General features: G+C 43.5%; 1 protein-coding gene across 2 annotated transcripts in view; it reads left to right on the top strand.

Moving 5' to 3' along the window:
* vps8 (VPS8 subunit of CORVET complex) overlaps positions 1–18,656 on the top strand; it is a 599,989-nt gene that overhangs the window by 104,207 nt on the left and 477,126 nt on the right. For both annotated transcript variants that reach the window (XM_080198763.1, XM_080198764.1), the window contains exons 19-20: positions 667–756; positions 9,908–9,954. In XM_080198763.1, the coding sequence (XP_080054889.1) occupies positions 667–756; positions 9,908–9,954 (137 nt within the window). The remainder of the gene's footprint in view (positions 1–666; positions 757–9,907; positions 9,955–18,656) is intronic.

Below are 18,656 nucleotides of genomic sequence, written 5' to 3' on the forward strand. Positions count from 1 at the left end.
TTGTCCATTGTTATAAAAACTCATCAGGTTCACTTGTCCTTTGGGGAAGGAAATCTGCTGTCCTTACCTGGTCTGACCTATATATGGTTCCAGATCTACAGCAATGTGGTTGATTCTTAAAATGCTCCCCCAAGGGCAATTAGATATGGCAATAACTTCTGGCCCAGTGATGCCCATATCCCATGAAAGAATTTTTAAAAAATCTGCGACTTGTTTTCCAAGAAATATATGATCTCCATATTCTACCGACCACAGTATAACCACTCTCGATTATCCATATTGAAATTAATTTGCCAATCATGTACTGTTCTGTAAATTTATTCTTAGATTTCTGTGTTTGGTTGCGATCCTCTTCTGTGTTAATTACCTCCCAATTTAGTATCCATAAATGTGGAAATTTATCTAATTCCTGAGTCCAACTTGTCAGAGGAGTAGCATCAGTCTGAATAACTAACTATAACCCTGATTCTTATTCCTGTTTTGTAGCTAGCTATCCATTCTGTTGCTTGTACCCTGACTATGCATGCTCTGAACGAAACATAGAACTGTCTCCCTACTTCGATAAGGGACTAACATTTCCAGGTCTTATTTGTCCATTGCTGAGCTGAGATGTGTGTGGGTATGGGATTGCAACAAGATTGATTGATGTTCCAATTTCTCTTTTAGATGGCAGAAATCCTCCTTCAGTACGCTGATCGAGCACTGAAAAAGTGTCCTGAACAAGGCAAACTTCAGATTATGGAGCAGCATTTTGAGGCAAGTACAGTTTCCTTTCAGGGTGACCAGTTGGAAAAAAGGCTTGAATTATTGCACATTGGTTTACATTTTCATGCAGTGTTGTGATGTCATAGTTCTGCAACTTGCATCTCTGATGGAAAAGCCGCACTTGTTAACTGATTGCAATGCTTTTATAGCACATCAGTATACAGCTGGTGTGTCTTTCCCAAGCAGAGCAACAATCAGCACTTATCCCCTTAACTCAATTGGGATCTACTTCTGAGTTTTCAGTTTGATAAGATGATTATGAATACTGTCTGTGCCCATTGACCTGATTTAAGCTGCCATTAAGAGGGCTACGGCTAAGCTTCAGTGACAATAAGAAGTCTCACCAGGTTTAAGTCCAACCAGTTTATTCAATAGTAATTCCCGCAAGCTTTTGGAAACGGTGTTCCTTTGTCAGTTGTATGGAAGGTTCTCATCAGAGAAAGACATATAAAAACACACACAGTTACAGAATATTGATTAGAATGCAAGTCTTTGCAGCTAACCTGTTATTCAAGTCTTTAAAGATGCAGACAATGTGAGTGGAGATAGCATTAACATAGGTTAAGGAGATGTGTATTGTCTCCAGACAGGACAATAAGTGAAATTTTACAAGCCCAGGCAAGTCATGGGGGGTTACAGATAGTGTGCCATGAACCCCAGATCCCGGTTGAGGCCGACCTCATGTGTGCGGAACTTGGCTATTCTGTAAACTGTATGTGTCTTTATATGCCTTTCTCTGATCAGAACCTTCCACACACCTGACAAAGGAACACCGCTTCTGAAAGCTTGTGGGATTACTATCAAATAAACTGGTTGGACTTAAATCTGGTGTTGTGAGACTTCTTACTGTTTTTAGCCCAGTCCAACACTGGCATCTCTACGTCATAAGCTTTAATGGCCACAGCAAACTGAGCCAGATTTCCTGGTAAAGACCTCTATCGGAAGTCCCCTCTTTGAAAGCATACACTTTGGTAATACGTACACCGACGGTATTGGCTTGGCTGTAACAAACCCCTCATGAACTCGGTAGTCTGCTGATTTGATTTGACTTATTTTTGTCACACATATTAACATACAGTGAAAAGCATGTTGTACACAGAGAAGGAAAGGAGAAGGTGCAGAATGTAGTGTTAGAGTCATAGGTAGGGTGTAAAAAAACAACTTAATTTGAGGTAGGTCCATTCAAAAATCTGATTGCAGCAGGGAAAAAGCTGTTCTTGAGTCAGTTGGTATGCGACCTCAGACTTTTGTGTCTCTTTCCTGATGGAAGAAAGTGTGTGTCCAGGGTGCATGGACTCCTTAATTATGTTGGCTGCTTTGCCGAGGCAGTAGGAAGTGTAGACAGAGTCAATGGATGGGAGGCTGGTTTGCCTGATGGTTTGGGCTACATTGACGACCTTTTATGGTTCCTTGCAGTCTTGGTCAGAGCAGGAGCCATACCAAGTTGCAGTACAGAATTCTGAGACTGGAGTATGTGACAATGAGGGAATCTGATTGCAACAGCTGACACTGGTAGTTGCTATGGAAAGTTAAAGGAGAAAAAATCTGGAGTGGAATTCATGTGAAAACTGGAATAATTCACACTTTTTTTCAGTGGGAGTTCAGAGAAGACTCTCCCACACCGCAGAGGCCACCAGCTTGAATATCATTCAGTTTCAGGCAGCAGGGCCTATTCCCGCTGGGAAGGATGAAAACAGCGTGCTGAGCAGGTATTGTGCATACACCGATTTGCCAGTGCCAAGATCAGTGCATGCTTAGCGGTTGCATGCAATGGGCTAGCTTGATTGCTGGCCAGCCCGCAATGCCTGCCACCCCCCCCACCCAAACGATGGCCTGTCCAGATCTCCAGCTCCCCGCCCCCCCAACTGATTGTTTTCCACCCCTTCCTCCCCCCCCCACCCCGCCATCAGTCATCCCCTCTTGAAGTCCACTACCCCCCCACCCCTCGCATTCTTGAACCCTTCCTTCCTCCACAGCCCTTCCCTGGCCAGCAGGCCCCCCTACCCCCACCTCCTCTGCTTCCAGCCCGTCCAGTTTGCTGGCCTCCCTCCTTCCCCCACCGATCCCCACTGTAGTGTGGCAGAAGGATTCTTCCCCCCCACCCTCCGACCCCCATATTGCCCTGCCCCCTTGGCACGGCCTGATACTTGGAGGGCACTGCCAAGCTGCCCCCTAGGCATTGTCATTTTGCCCTTTGAATAGTGTCAGGGGACCCAGGATGGCATTGCCAGAATCCCGATGTCCAGGGGACACCCACCTGACCCTTTGGAGGTCCCATCTTCCCCTCCTTCACTCCAGTGGGGCTGGGCTGCCAGAGTGGTTCACTCCAGCGGGGATTACATTGGCTCCCCACTGTAATACCCGCTGGAGTGAACCACTCTGGCAGGGTGGATATGCTTGCGGAAACTCCAGTCCTAGGCCCACTAATTGTATTTAAATCACATATAAATGGTTTTTGTGCCTCCCTGCCAATTTCTGGCACGGAGCAGATGCCACTGGAAATCTGGCGCTGGGAGATCTAACGCTCATGGGAACCCCATGAATGACCTGCTGCGGGATTCTCCCAGCCTGCTGTGCCAATAAATTAGTGCAGCAGGATGGGAGGATCACACGCACCCCCCCCACTCCGGTGTCTGTTGTCTTGGGCGGTTGTCACTCCGGTTGCAAGGAGTTTTGTCTGATTGGAAGGAAGTTGCATGATGGGTGGTTTTGGAGAATGACTCTTCAAGATAGAAGCATTTTGCCTGCTGTATTGATCTGATCTCTGACTGTTACGAAGTTGGGAACACCGACAGATGCTGGAATGTTTTTCTGTTGTCCCCTCTGGTGGGTCGGCAATAATAGTTGCATACTTTGTCAGTTGCGATGACGGAGGTTCAGAACAACCCAGACCTTTGCTGCCACTCAGCGATTGTGCCCTTGTGTTACGAAAGGCATGATTAATTGCGCCATCTTCACCTTGTGTGATTGATGCGTTCTTGGAGCCCACATGCAGTCTTGTGTCAGATGTGTGGGTTTGGCTGCAGGGAAAGAAATTTGGCAGCTCTACTTTGCAATGCGGTTTAATGCAAGATCAGAAAGGTTTGAATTCTCCCTAAGCTAGTGAGAATTACGTGATTATATAGGAATGTTTGCAGTTTAATGTTTTGCAATGTGTTGAAATGTTGATGGTATATTTTTTGGATAAAATATCAGCATGAGAACTTGAAATGTTGCTGTTTGCACATTAGTGGGATTGTTATATACAAGTTAATATGGAGTACTGCGGAATTGAGAAATATATTCAGTTATTAATTTGTGACATTCTTTGCACAAAGTTGCTGTGTGAAAATTACAAATTATAAAGAAAGCAAAAATTAATTTGTGATTGGTGGAATATAAATTTGAGTTTACCGCATGGGGTGGCACAGTTGTTACACTGCTGCCTCACAATGCCAGTTCAGTTCTGGCCTTGGGTGACCGTATGTGAGGAGTCTGCACTTTCTCCCTATGCCTGCCTGTTTCCTCCAGGTGCTCCGGTTTCCTTCCACACTCCAAAGATTAGGTGCATTGGCCATAGTAAGCGTGCAAGTTTATGGGGATAGGGTAGAGACTGGGCCTGGGTAAGATTCCCTTTCAGGGAGTCGATGCAGACTCGATGGCTGAATGGCCTCCTTCTGCACTGTGGGGATTCTATGAATATCTCAATCCTGTTGGTATGAATCTCCTGGAGACTAACAGACCAAAAGAACTGAATGACCCAATGTCAACAATTAAACCCAAATCAATTTAAATTAAACATGAGCTAAAAGGCAAATTGAAGTTAATATAAAATTTAAATAGAAGATAAAACAAATCTCATGGATTTACCAGGCAGTCCACTGAGCATATATGGCACTGATTCCAGCCACACAACCCTTAAAACTCTGAACTTCCTCAAGCTCCTTTCCTTTGGAATTTTAGTTACCAATTCCCATCAGCTTTTCCCCACTCTGGTGGCATGCTCGCAGTTCTCACCAGAAGGCACTCTTTTCCAGATCATTCTCAGCTCTGCTTCCAAATTCAACAATCTTAGTCTTTTCCAGCTGTTCCATAAATTCTTCTCCTAATCTCTTCCTCCAGAGGACCTGGTCACTGGACCCATAGATAGAACATAGAACATCAGGTCATCTAATCATGGGTTAGCATTGTATTGAATGCTCTGCCACTTCCGATGTGCATTGTTGCATTTCAGTTGCTGCCTGTGTGACACACTACTCCAGAGACCCCTCTAATATTAAATTACAAGTACTTGAAGCATTGAGAATCATTGGGAACTAGACACAGAGATGATAAAAAGTAATATGTGCAGTGCTCCCTTGGTACTTGTGGAGACGTAGAGGCTGCAGTCCCTGGCTCGCTGCAGGAACTGAGCCACCCTGCACCCCTTGCATGTCCTAAAATTCTCCTTGTATCACTTTTGTTTCTGTTTAAATCTGTGTCCTCCCATTCTTGATCCTTTCATGAACAGGGACAGGTTCTCCCTTTCTACTCTGTCCAAACTCCTAATGATCTTGAATTCAACTATCAAGTGTTCTCTAAACTTATCCTCTCTAGGGAAAACAACCCTAACTTCTGAAATCTATCTTTGTAACTGAAATTTTTCATCCTTTTTCACATCCTTCCTGAGGTGCAATACCCAGAACGGGATGTAGAGTTCAGTTTGAGGCCCAACTGGCGACTTATACAAATTCAACACAACTCCTGTCCACGTTGCAGCACGTCCAAAAATCCAGCAGTTTTTTGTACTTCAGTGGCAAGCTTAGGTTTTGTGCTGATATTGCAGTGTTTAACCTAAATCTACAGCCTCTGACCCAGCCCCACGTGTTGCCAAAAATCTGGATGGTGATTTTGCATTTTACATGGAGAATTATTTGAGATGGAATTGCACACTTAAACCTCTGTCAAAGAAATCGCAGGGATCTGCAGAGGGAGTATGAAAAGCTGGGAACCAAATTAAAAAGCAGAACCAACAAGGTGGTAATCTCTGGAATACTACGTGACTCACGCGCAAATTGGTGCAGGGTCAATAGGATTAAGGAGGTGAATGCGTGGCTCAAGGATTGGTGTGGGAGGAATGGGTTTGAATTCATGGGGCATTGCCACCAGTATTGGGGCAGATGGGACCTGTTCAGATGGGATGGTCTTCGTCTGAATCGTGCTGGGACCAGAGTCCTGGCAAATCGTATAACTAGGGCTGTAGATAGGGCTTTAAACTAATTAGGGGAGGGGAAGGTGCAGGGATAGGGGGAATTACGAAATCTAAAGTAAGTAGAGGGTACGAGTGCAGGTTAATGTTGAGGACATTCCTAATTAAAGGAGTAGGGGGCATGGGAGAAGTTAGTAGTGTTTCTACAAATAGGGTCCAGATAAAGGCTGGCATAAAGACACTTTACCTGAATGCACGAAGCATTTGAAACAGAGTGAATGAGTTGATGGCACAAATCAGCACAAATGGGTATGATCTAGTGGCCATTACGGAAATGTGGTTGCAGGGTGACTGGGACTGGGAACTGAATATCCAGGGGTATCGGGTGTTTAGGAAGGATAGACAGGAAGAAAAAGGAGGTGGGGTAGCTCTGTTAATAAAGGATAACATCAGGGTGGTAGTAAGAGAAGAGCAAAACGTGGAATCGTTGTGGGTGGAGATAAGAAACAATAAGGGGAGAAAGTCACTGGTGGGTGTGGTCTATAGGCCCCCAAATAATAACTTTGAGGTGGGGCGGACTATAAACAAGCAAATAATTGCTGTGTGCAAGAACAGAACGGCGATAATTATGGGGGATTTTAATCTGGGTGTTGATTGGTTGACTCAAGTTGGACGCGGTGGGCTTGAGGAAGAGTTCTTGGAATGCTGTCGGGATAGTTTGCTTGAACAGTATGTAACGGAACCTACGAGGGAGCGAGTTATCTTAGATCTGGTACTGTGTAACAAGGCAGGTAGAATTAGGGATCTTCTTGTGAGGGATCCTCTTGGGAAGATTGATCACAATATGGTTGAATTTCTGGTGCAGATGGAGGGTGAGAAAGTAGGGTCCCAAACCAGTGTCCTTTGCTTGAACAGAGGAGAGTATGATAAGATGAAGGCGGAATTGGCTAATGTAGATTGGGGGCGCAGATTGGTTGGTAGGACAGCTGAGGAACAGTGCAGGATTTTTAAGATCTTTTTTCAGTATTCAGCAGAAATATATTCCGGTGATAAAGGAGGACTGTAAGAAAAAGGATAATCAGCCGTGGATATCGAAGGAAATAAAAGAGAGTATTAAATTATAAACCGTTGCGTTCAGAGTGGCCAAAAATAGTGGGCAGTTAGAAGATTGGGAAAGATTTAAAAAACAACAAAGAATGATTAAGAAAGCAATGAAGAAAGGAAAGATAGAGTATGAAACTAAACTAGCTCTAAACATAAAAAACGATCGTAAAAGTTTTTACACATTTATAAAGAGGAGGAGACTGGCTAGAGTGAATGTTGGACCTTTGGAGGACGAGAGAGGGGATTTAGTGGTGGGCGACGAGGAAATGGCTGAGACTTTAAATAAGTTTTTTGTGTATGTCTTCATGGAGGAGGACACAAATAGCTTACTGAATATTAAAGATAGAGGGTTGGAAGGAGATGAGGTCCTTAATACAGTTACTGTTACTAGAGAGGTGTTTGGTAGACTAACGGGACCGAAGGTAGACAGATCCCCAGGACCGGATGGAATGCATCCCAGGGCTCTGAAAGAAATGGCAGAAGTAATAGCAGATGCTTTAGTAATTATTTATCAAAATTCACTGGACTCTGGGGAAGTGCCGGCGAATTAGAAAACAGCCACTGTTATGCTGCTGTTTAAAAAAGGTAGCAGACAAAACATAGAACATTACAGCGCAGAACAGGCCCTTCGGCCCACGATGTTGCGCCGACCAATTAAGAAAAAAGCAATGACCCTCTAACCTAAACCAATCCCTTTCCATCCATAAACCTATCCACGGACCTCTTAAACGCCCCCAAACTAGGCGCATCTACAACTGCAGCAGGCAGGGCATTCCATTTCCCCACCACCCTCTGGGTAAAGAACCTACCTCTGACATCCGTCCTATAACTACCACCCCTTAATTTAAAGCTATGTCCCCTCGTGCTAGCTTTCTCCATCCGAGGAAAAAGGCTGTCACTGTCCACCCTATCTAAACCTCTAATCATCTTGTATGTTTCAATAAGGTCTCCTCTTAGCTGCCTTCTTTCTAACGAAAACAACCTCAAATCCCTCAGTCTCTCCTCATAGGACCTTCCCTCCATACCAGGCAACTAAAAGGCAGGGAACTACAGGCCGGTTAGCTTAACGTCCGTAGTTGGGAAAATGCTAGAATCCATCATCAAAGAAGAAATAGCAGGACACCTAGAAAAGAACAGTATGATCAAATAGACGCAGCATGGATTCGTGAAGGGGAAGTTGTGCTTAACTAATTTACTGGATTTTTATGAAGATGTGACTAGTGCAGTAGACAGAGGGGAACCGGTGGATGTGGTGTTTTTAGATTTCCAGAAGGCATTCGAATAAAGTGCCTCACAAAATGTTGCTGCAGAAGGTTAGGGTACACGGAGTTGGGGGTAAAGTGTTAGAACCCTACAATGCAGAAAGAGGCCCTTCGGCCCATTGAGTCTGCACCGAACACAGTCCCACCCAGGACTTACCCCCATATTCCTTTACATTATACCCAGTAATCCGTCTAACCTACGCTTCCCTGGACACTAAGGAGCAATTTCTTCGCGTGGCCAATCAACCTAACCTGCACATCTTTGGACTGTGGGAGGAAACCGGAGTACCTGGAGGAAACCTACGCAGACACGAGGAGAATGTGCAAACTCCACACAGACAGTGACCCGAGCCGGGAATCGAATGCAGGAGCCTGGAGCTGTGAAGCAGTAGTGCTAACCACTGTGCTACTGTGCTGCCCACGATTAGCGTGGATTGAGGATTGGTTGTCTAACAGGAAGCAGAGAGTTGGAATCAATGGGTGCTTTTCTGGTTGGCAGTTGGTGACTAGTGGAGTGCCGCAGGGATCGGTGCTGGGGCCTCAACTGTTTACTATTTACATAGACGATCTGGAGGAGGGGGCTGAGTGTAGGGTAACAAAGTTTGCTGATGACACAAAGATGAGTGGGAAAGCGACTTGTATAGAGGATGTGGAAAGTCTGCAGAGAGATCTGGATAGGCTCAGCGAGTGGGCGAGGAGCTGGCAGATGGAGTAAAGCGTTAGCAAATGTGAGGTTATCCACTTTGGAAGAAATAATAGTAGGAGGGATTATTATTTAAAGGGTGAAAAGTTGCAGCATGCTACTGTGCAGAGGGACCTGGGGGTCCTTGTGCACGAATTGCAAAAACCCAGTCTGCAGGTGCAGCAGGTGATCAAGAAGGTGAATGGAATGGCCTTTATCACGAGGGGGATAGAATATAAAAGCAGGGAGGTCTTGCTGCAACTGTACAAGGCACTGGTGAGGCCGCAACTTTAGTACCGTGTGCAATTTTGGTCCCCTTCTTTGTGTAAGGATATATTTGCCTTGGGGGGAGTACAGAGAAGGTTCACCAGGCTGATACTGGAGATGAGGGGGTTAGCTTATGAGGAGAGATTAAATAGACCGGGCCTGTACTCGTTGGAGTTTAGAAGGCTGAGGGGGGAATCTTATAGAGACTTACAAGATAATGAAGGGGCTAGATAGGGTAAAGGTAGAGAAATTCTTTCCGCTTAGAAAGGAAACCAGAACTAGAGAGCACAGCCTCAAAATAAGGGGGGGGCAGTCTAGAACAGAGTTGAGGAGGAACTTCTTCACTCAAAGGGTGGTGAATCTCTGGAATTTTCTGCCCATTGAAGTGGTGGAGGCTACCTCGCTGAATATATTTAAGTCACGGGGAGATAGATTTCTGATAGACAAGGGAATTAAGGGTTGTGGGTAGAAGGCGAGAAAGTGGAACTGATCCACTTCAGATCAGCCATGATCTTATTGAATGGCGGGGCAGGCTCGAAGGGCTAGATGGCCTACTCCTGCTCCTTTTTCTTAAGTCCTTATGATTGTATCATGTTGTGTTGCACAAACTTCCACCAATTTGAGGATACTGACTTTATCTTATTCTGATTTCTTTTGTAGGACATGGTACCTGTCATGGTTGATTATTGTCTTCTGCTCGAGCGCGTGTAAGTCTCAGATGGGTTTACCTCCATGAATTTTAATCTGTTTATATCTGTATTCAATTGTAAATAGTCATTTTTCTTTTTGCTTTTGGTTTTAGAAAGATTTTTTATTTACAAACATCTGCATTTTGATTTCTCCCCTTCAAATCTAGGGTTTGTTAATGTTCTGAGGATGTGTTTGGGGCTCTGAAATAAAGTTAATGATACTGTTAATGATGGTAAGATTTAATATGGTGACTTCTGTGAGAGTAAATAGATCCTGTGAGATATCATTCCTTCAGCCTTGAACTGAGTGATGTGCTGCTGCTGTTGAGAGGCAGATTTTTCAACTTGTAATTCAGTGGATCACAGGTTTGTTTTACTCAAATAGATTAGCACTGTCTTTTTACAATTGTGACCTTGTCTATCTCTGCAAATGGCCAAGTGATCCTCCAGTCACTATTATTTAGTGGTACCATTATTTTGCTTTAAGCTGTGTGATGCCATTAGCGCATTAATTGGTGAGAAGTTGCCTAAAAAGTAGGGCTGCTAGTGGATGCATAGTTCTATTGATGTGTCCTCTGTGCACAGCTGGTGCTTAAGTTCTGTATTTGGTATGATCCTGGTAGCATGCTGCATGTTGTATTTGAAGTCGTGTTTTTTTGATTAGTTCTCAGTCTGTGACCATCCAATTTGGGAAGAAGCGATCAGTCAACTGCTCTTTTTTGTGTTATGAAACAACATTGCTGTAGTGCTTATAATGTACCAGTGAGTGCTGGCGTATGAGTATATGAAGCAGGTATAGGAATGGATTAAAGTTCACCATCAAGCCAGTGTTTGGCTGACGGTGGTTAATATTCAAGGGGACAAAGGCTGCGATCTGGTGCCCTTGTAGTTGTGAGTGTACACGGCGATAAGGGTGCAAATTATCACGAAACCCAAGAAACATGAATCTCGCTGGCGAGGTCTCACAAACCAATTGTTCCCGCAGCCCCTTTCCCGTCAGTGAAATAACGAGATTCCCACCCAGGAAGGTCGGGAACCTAATTGAAATAAATTATCCTCGTCCTATATGCCCCCACATTGGAATCTCCCCGTCATGTCAGTGAAGTTTACAGTAGGAACCAAGTGGATGTTTCACACTGACGTGACTGCTCCTTTCCAGTGACATAGCGGGTTCCACGATGTTCAGTGGTGGACCATCATTTCCATATCTTTATCAGGCCCCCACCCCTAAGAAAACCCATTCACATCTGCATGAGGGCAGACCAGCAGATGAATGTTTGTGCATTGGGCCAGCTTCTAAAACTGATACCCTGACCTTGCACAAACGCTGGTCCAGCCAATGTGAAATTGTAGGACTCACACTTGCCATTATTTTTATGAGGCTCTGAAGGGAACAGCACAGAAAGCTGCCATTGATGCCTTTGGCTTCAACACCACCTTTCCCATCTGCTGTTTTTCAGGAAAATTTTGCTCTGAGTTATTTGAGAAGAGATTATGGCCACATTATTGGGGGTACTCTACAGGCCTCCAAGAAAAAGATAGATGAATAAATTTGTAGGCAATCACAGACGTGCAAATATTGTAGAATGGTGATATTGGAACAATTTAATTATCCATATATCCACATAATCTTTAGAACCACAGCGCAGAAAGCGGCCATTCAACCCATCGAGTCTGCACCGACCCTCTGAAAGAGCATCCCCCACCCTAGTCCTGTCGCCCTGCACATTTATCATGGCTAATCCACCTAACCTATGCATCTTCGGGCACTAAAGGTCAGTTTAGCATGGCCAATCCACCAAACCCACACATCTTTCGGACTGTGGGAAGAAACTGGAGGAAACCTGCGCAGACACGGCGAGAACATCCAAACTCCACACAATTACCCACGACTGGAATCGAACTCGGGTCCTTGGCACTGTGAGGCAGTACTGCTAACCCTTGTGTCACCATGTTGCCCTATCAGTTGGGATGAAGGCAATAGGAGAAGGAATTGTTTAGGACCAGTGTGTTCCTAATCTAACTAAGAATGGGAATTGCTGGATCTGTTCCAGGGGAATACGTTGAGCCTAGTGCTCCAAGTATCTGTTGGGGAGCACTTGGGTAATAGTGATCAAGTATCACAAGATTTAGATTAATGTTGAAGAGTCATAGAATCCTACAGTGCAGAAAGAGGCCCTTCGGCTCATCGAGTCTGCACTGAACACAATCCCACCCAGGCCCTACCCCAATATCTCTACATATTATACCCACTAATCCCTCTAACCTACGCATCCCTAGACACTAAGGGGCAATTTCTTAGCATGGCCAATCAATCTAACCTGCACATCTTTGGGAGGAAACCGGAGCACCTGGAGGAAACCCACGCAGACATGAGGAGAGTGTGCAAACTTCACATAGACAGTGGCCTAAGCAGGGAATCGAACCCAGGACCCTGGAGCTGTGAAGCAGCAGTGCTAACCACTGTGCTACCGTGCCACTCACGAGCAAGAAACAATTTAAAATAGAACTTCTAAATTGAAAGACAGCTAACTGCACTGGGATAAGAAAGAATCTAGACTGGTAAAACAGAATCAAAGGCTAATGGAATAATGGTTATCTTTAAGGAAGAAATGTTTCTTCGAGATACAATCCACTAAGGATAAAAGTTAGGGAAGCCAAAGCCATGGTTCCCGCGATGTGAGGGAGATAGAGAATATGATGGAACAAAAGAAAAGAAGAATGATGCATGCCAGGTGAATTCTTTGTGTGAAACTGGTCAAATACAATAAATTGAGGGTGGGAGAGAAAATTAAGACTGACAAAAGAAAATATGAGAATAGGGTGGCAGTGAACATGAAAGAGGAACCCAAAAATGTTCTACCAACATGTAACTAGTAAGTGGGCAGTAAAAGGTGGAGCTGGTCCTATTAGGGACAAAGAGGGTGATATATGCTGAGAGGGAACGAGAACATTATATTGGGATTTACTAGGATAAAGGATACTGACAAAATCTCGGTAGAAGCAGAAACCCTACGGGTGGATATGTCATCTGCTTCAGATGGCTTGCAACTAAGGTGGGGTGAAGATAAGTTTGGACGGAGGTTGCGGAAGAGCTTGAATTGTCCCTGGATACAACAGGGGAGATGCTAGAGGATTGCAGAATGGTAAATATGATGTATCCTTGTTCAAGAAAGTTGAAAAGGACACTCCTAGCAAATACAGGCCAGTTTAACATTAGTGGTGTCAGGTTTTAGAAAGAATAGTCAGGGAAAGTAGCTGAACTGTGTCCAGTTCTGGTCACTATACTTCAAGAAGGATATTGGGGTCCTTGTGAGGGTGTAGCGTGGCTGACCAGAATGGTATGAGGGACATGGGAGTTTAGCTACCATTTTCAATTAGAGAAGCTGAACTGGTTCTCCATGTGGCAAAGGAGATTGAAGGGAAATTTATTTAGAAGTGTATAAGGTAGACATTCTGATTAGTACAAACACTAAGGATAACGTTGGGGAATGGGACTGATTGGACTGCTATACAGAAACTCGGGTTGAAAAAGAAAAGCCTGACCCTATCAGAATCGTACAGTGGAAAAGGAGGCCATTTGGCCCATTGAGTCTGCACTAACGATAACCACACCCAAACCCTATCCCCATAACCCCATGCATTTACCCTAGCTAGTCCCCCTGATACTAAGGGGCAATTTAGCATGCCAATCCACCTAACCTGCACATTTTTGAACTGGGGGATTAGGTGGGGGATCAAGCGGGGCAAATAGGACTGACTAGATTGTTCTGTGAAGAGTTGGCATTTGCCTCTTGTGTTGAATGCCATCTCCTGTGTTGCAATGACTCAGAGTGTGACTCCACAACAATGACTTGTATGTACTTCTGTGTTAGCTGTTTGAATTTGTGCAGAGGATAAGAGCTGCCAAAGCAAGGAACATGATATCACAATGAGGTTTATTGAAATTGATGGATGTGCTGAAATTCATTTGCCTAGATAATGGCGAACATTTTGTATACAAATTGTATTTGTCTACTTTGCACATAGAAACATAGAAACTAGAAGCAGGACTAGGCCATTTGCCCATCGAGCCTGCTCTGCCATTCATTTTGATCATGGCTGATCATTGAATTCAATGTCCTAATCTCCCCAGCTCCCCCACCCCCATTCCTTTAGTCCCAAGAGCTGTATCTAGTTTGTTCTTGAAATCAGAAGCTGTGCAGCTTCCCTTTGATGTAGAGTTGTTGGCGTTGGACTGGGATGGGCACAGTAAGAAGTCTTACAACACCAGGTTAAAGCCCAACAGGTTTATTTGATAGCAGGAGCTTTGAGTGTCACCCCTTCACCAGGCTCACTCACCTGAAGAGTGCTTGTGCTACCAAATAAAGCTATTGGACTTTAACCCGGTGTTGTGAGACTACTTACTGAGCTTCTCTTTGAGGAATATCAGAAAATGGTACACAACAGAGGAGGAGTTGATTTGGACCACTGTACCTATGCTGCGTCTTTGAAAAGAGGTTAGCACTTCGTCTGACAACCCTGCATACTTTTCAGCTGCAAGCGTTTATCCAATTCCCTTTTGAAAACCATTGATTCTGCTTCCTTCAAGACATTTATTCCAGATCACAACAACCTGCTGCCTTAAAATATTTGCCTTTCTCTCCGTTCTAGTTGATTAGCCAATTGTTTTAAACATAAGATCCATATGCTAAACTGAGGAGGAGTTTTAAAGAGCTCAAATTGAATCTATTTGTGGTGAAATCCTGTATGTGCTACCAGATAACCTACTGGACTTTAACCTGGTGGTGTGAAACACCTTACTATGCCTATCCCAGTCCAACGCTGGCGTTTCCACATCCTGTATGAAATAAGGTAGAGTAGTTAAAATTTGCCAGCTGATACTAGTGCGTGTTTTCCGTTTGAGGGCAGTCCTGTGATGCAAGGGAAACTGCCACAAAATCTGACACCTGAGCTTTTCCCCTCAACTTTGTAAATGATCATCAATCATTTCTGCCCATCTGCTGCATCATTTACATTCAATTTTCCCTGGGATTTCACAAGGTAAAGCTGTCACTGTCTCACTTTGCTGCTTGCATTATAGCAGAATAACGTTAATTGTATGTGAAACATTTTGAGATGTGAGGAACATAAGTGCAAGTTTTTAACAGCATTTAACACTATTAATATATTTAGTAAAAAAAACTTCAAAGTTTGACAACATTAACCTGCTTTTGATATTGAATGCTATCAACTTGTATAACTTGAACACATGAGATCAAATGAAGTCTTTTTTGTACGTTCCTGAAACGTGTGCATCAATGAGTAATGTTTCCCATCCCTAATTGCCCCTTGGTTGTGAGCTGCTTTCTTGAACCGCTGCAGCCCATGTGGTGTAGGTACATCCACAGTGCTGTTAGGGAGTGAATTCCAGGATTTTGACCCAGCGACTGAAGGAACGGCTGATATATTTCCAAATATATGTATATATTTAATGACTCGGTGAGTGACTTGGAGGTGAACTTGCAGGTTTATCTGGTAGCACATACAGGATTTCACCACAAATAGATACAATCTGAGCTCTTTAAAACTCCTCCTCAGTTTAGCATATGGATCTTATGTTTAAGGCAATTGACTAATCAACCAGAAGGGAGAGGAAGGCGAATATTTTAAGGCAACGTGTTGGTTGTGATTTGGAATAAACTGCTCGAAGGAAGCAGAATCAATGGTGATGTTCCCAGCTACTTGCTGCCTTTGTCCTTTTTTGTTTCCTGTTGGCTAAGCAAATGTTTATCCATGCTGATGTGTTCCCCTCTACACCATGAGCTCTTATTTGTGTAGAACCTTTAATGTGGCTCCTTGTCAAATGCATTCTGGAAATCTAGATGCAAACTCTTGCAGCAATGTCCTGGCGTTGAGATGGCTTCCCAATAACCACAACCATTCTCCTTTGTGCTAGGTACGATTCCAACCAGTATTTTCCCAGTTCTTATTGACTTCTGTTTTGTGAGTGAACTAGATGCACTCTAATCTGCTTTCATCTTGTGATTTCTAACCTCCTATTATCTGGGAACAGCTCATGTCTTATCGAAGAAGTGAATTGCTCCCAAGACTCATATTTTTAATAAAAATAGAAAATGTTGCAAGTGCACAGCAGATCCATTAGATCAGGAAAGTATTAAAGAAAATAGCTTAATCCTTCAGGCATCAACAACATTTGGCTGGAGGAAGGAGGAGTAAACCTGCAATGTTACCATTTATTTTCCCTTTAAGGAGGTTGTTCTTTTATTTCATATCTCCATTATTTTGAGTTTTCATCTTTTGGTTTCATTTGTTTTAGCTGTAGTTTTGTCATAAGAACAAACATTACCATTATGAAATAAATAACATTGGATTTTTTGGGAACTGAAGGCACTTATCTATAATTCAGATTTGCATCAAAGCTTGGGGCATGGAAAGCTGATGGAAAGCTGTTGCAAAACCTTAATAGCCTATTGCTTATTTTAACAATTTAATTTCAGGGCAAAGTGGGCATCTTCTGGTACAGAAATAGATGGATTCTCTTAGTTTCAGAATCTTTGTGCTTTTCTTTGGCTTAATGTGGTATCAGGGACTTAAATCTATAAGGTTTGAGAATCATGAGTAAACTTTTGCTCCAATGTGTTCCTCTTGGCACCATTAATGTACAAGAAAACCCATCTTTATTCTTGGATGAAGTAATCTTTGTCACGATGCATTGACTAATTTTCCCTTTTAACAATCAACTGTTTTGAGAGGAATTTGGTACTTATCCATTTGACTCATTGAATTCCCCAATATTTTGACGAGTGTTTTTGATGAATTTGTGCATTGAAGAAATTGAGACTGGAATGTGGCCTCATGGAGTCATAGAAGTTTACAGCAGGGAAACAGACCCTTTGGCCCAACTCGTCCATGTCCCCTTTTTTTTAACCACTAAGCTAGTCCCAGTTATCCAGCTTTGGCCCATATCACTCTAAACCCACCTTACCTATGTAACTCTCTAATACTTTTTAAAAGGTACTCGCCTCTACTACTGTCTTGAGGTTAGGTTGAGGGAGCTAGGTCTTGATAGGCTGAGGGAGCTAGGTCTCTTCTCCCTGGAGAGACGAAGATTGAGAGGCGACCTGATAGAGGTTTATAAAATGTTGAGAGGTGTAGATAGGGTGGATTCTTGGAGGCTATTTCCCAGGGCTGAAATGGTTGCTACGAGAGCACACAGGTTTAAGGTGCTGGGGAGCAGGTACAGAGGAGAGTTCAGGGGAAAGTTTTTCACTAGGAGGATGGTGAGTGAGTGAAATCGGCTGCCTTCGGTGGTGGTAGAGGCGAGCTCACTGGGGTCTTTTAAGAGACTTCTGGATGAGTACATGGGATTTAATGGGATTGAGAGTTATAGATAGGCCTGGTAGTTATGTTTGGCATAACTTGTGGGCCAAAGGGCCTATTTGTGCTGTAGTGTTCTATGTCTCTGGCAGCTTGCTCAATACACTCACCATCCTCTGAATGAAAGGATTGTCCCTCTGGACCCTTTTGTATCTCTCCCCTCTTACATTAAATCTATGTCTTCCAGTTTTAGCCTCCCTTACTTTTGGGAAAAGATACTGACTAGCTGATCTAAACCCTTCATTATTTTGTAGACCTCTGTAAGATCACCCCTCAGCCTCCTACGCTCCAGAGAAAATGTCCCAGTTCGTCCACCCTCTTATAACTCAAACCATCAAGCCCCAGTAGCATCCTAGTAAATCTTTCTTGCTCTCTTTCTAGTTTAATAATATTATTTCTATAATAGGGTGATCAAAATTATAGACAGTATTCCAAATGTGGCTTTATCAATGTCTTGTACAACTTCAACAAGATGCCCCAACTCCTGTATTCAATGTTCTGTAAAAAGTCTGACAACACCAGGTTTTAGTCCAACCTATTTATTTGATAATATACTCACAAGCTTTCGGGGTTAGCCCCTTCGTCAGGTGAATGGAGAGTTCTGGCCTCAGTCAGAGCATATAAAGCACAGACAGTTTAGAGATTACTGATTAGAATGATTACTGATTATTACTGATTAGATTACTAATCAGTAATCTCTAAACTGTCTGTGCTTTATATGCTCTGTCTGAGGCCAGAACTCTCCACTCACCTGACGAAGGGGCTAACCCCGAAAGCTTGTGAGTATATTATCAAATAAATAGGTTGGACTAAAACCTGGTGTTGTCAGACTTTTTACTGTGTTTACGTCAGTCCAACGCCGGCATACCCACTTCAATGTTCTGACCAATGCAATCAAACATGCCGGATGTTCTTCACCACCTTGTCCACCTGTGACTCCACTTTCGAGGAGCTATGAACCTATATCCCTAAATCTCTGTTCTATAACTCTCCCCAGTGCCCTACCATTAACTGAATAGGTCCTGCTCTGATTCAATCCACCAAAATGCATCACCTCACATGTATCTAAATTAAACTCCATCTGTCATTCATTGGCCCACTGGCCCAATTGATCAAGATCCTGGAGCAACCCTAGATAACCATCTTCACTGTCTGCTATGCCACCAATCTTGCCAACCATGCCTTCCAAATTCTCATCTAAATCGTTAATATAAATGACAAATAACAGTGAACCCAACACCGATCCCTGAGGCACTCCACTGGTCACAGGCCTCCAGTTTAAAAAACAACCCTGTCCATCCACTCTGTCTTCTATCGTCAAGCCAATTTTGTACCATTTT

The sequence above is a fragment of the Carcharhinus amblyrhynchos genome, chromosome 11 (assembly GCF_965287045.1).
Source record: "Carcharhinus amblyrhynchos chromosome 11, sCarAmb.v2.hapA, whole genome shotgun sequence".
Lineage (NCBI taxonomy): Eukaryota > Metazoa > Chordata > Chondrichthyes > Carcharhiniformes > Carcharhinidae > Carcharhinus > Carcharhinus amblyrhynchos.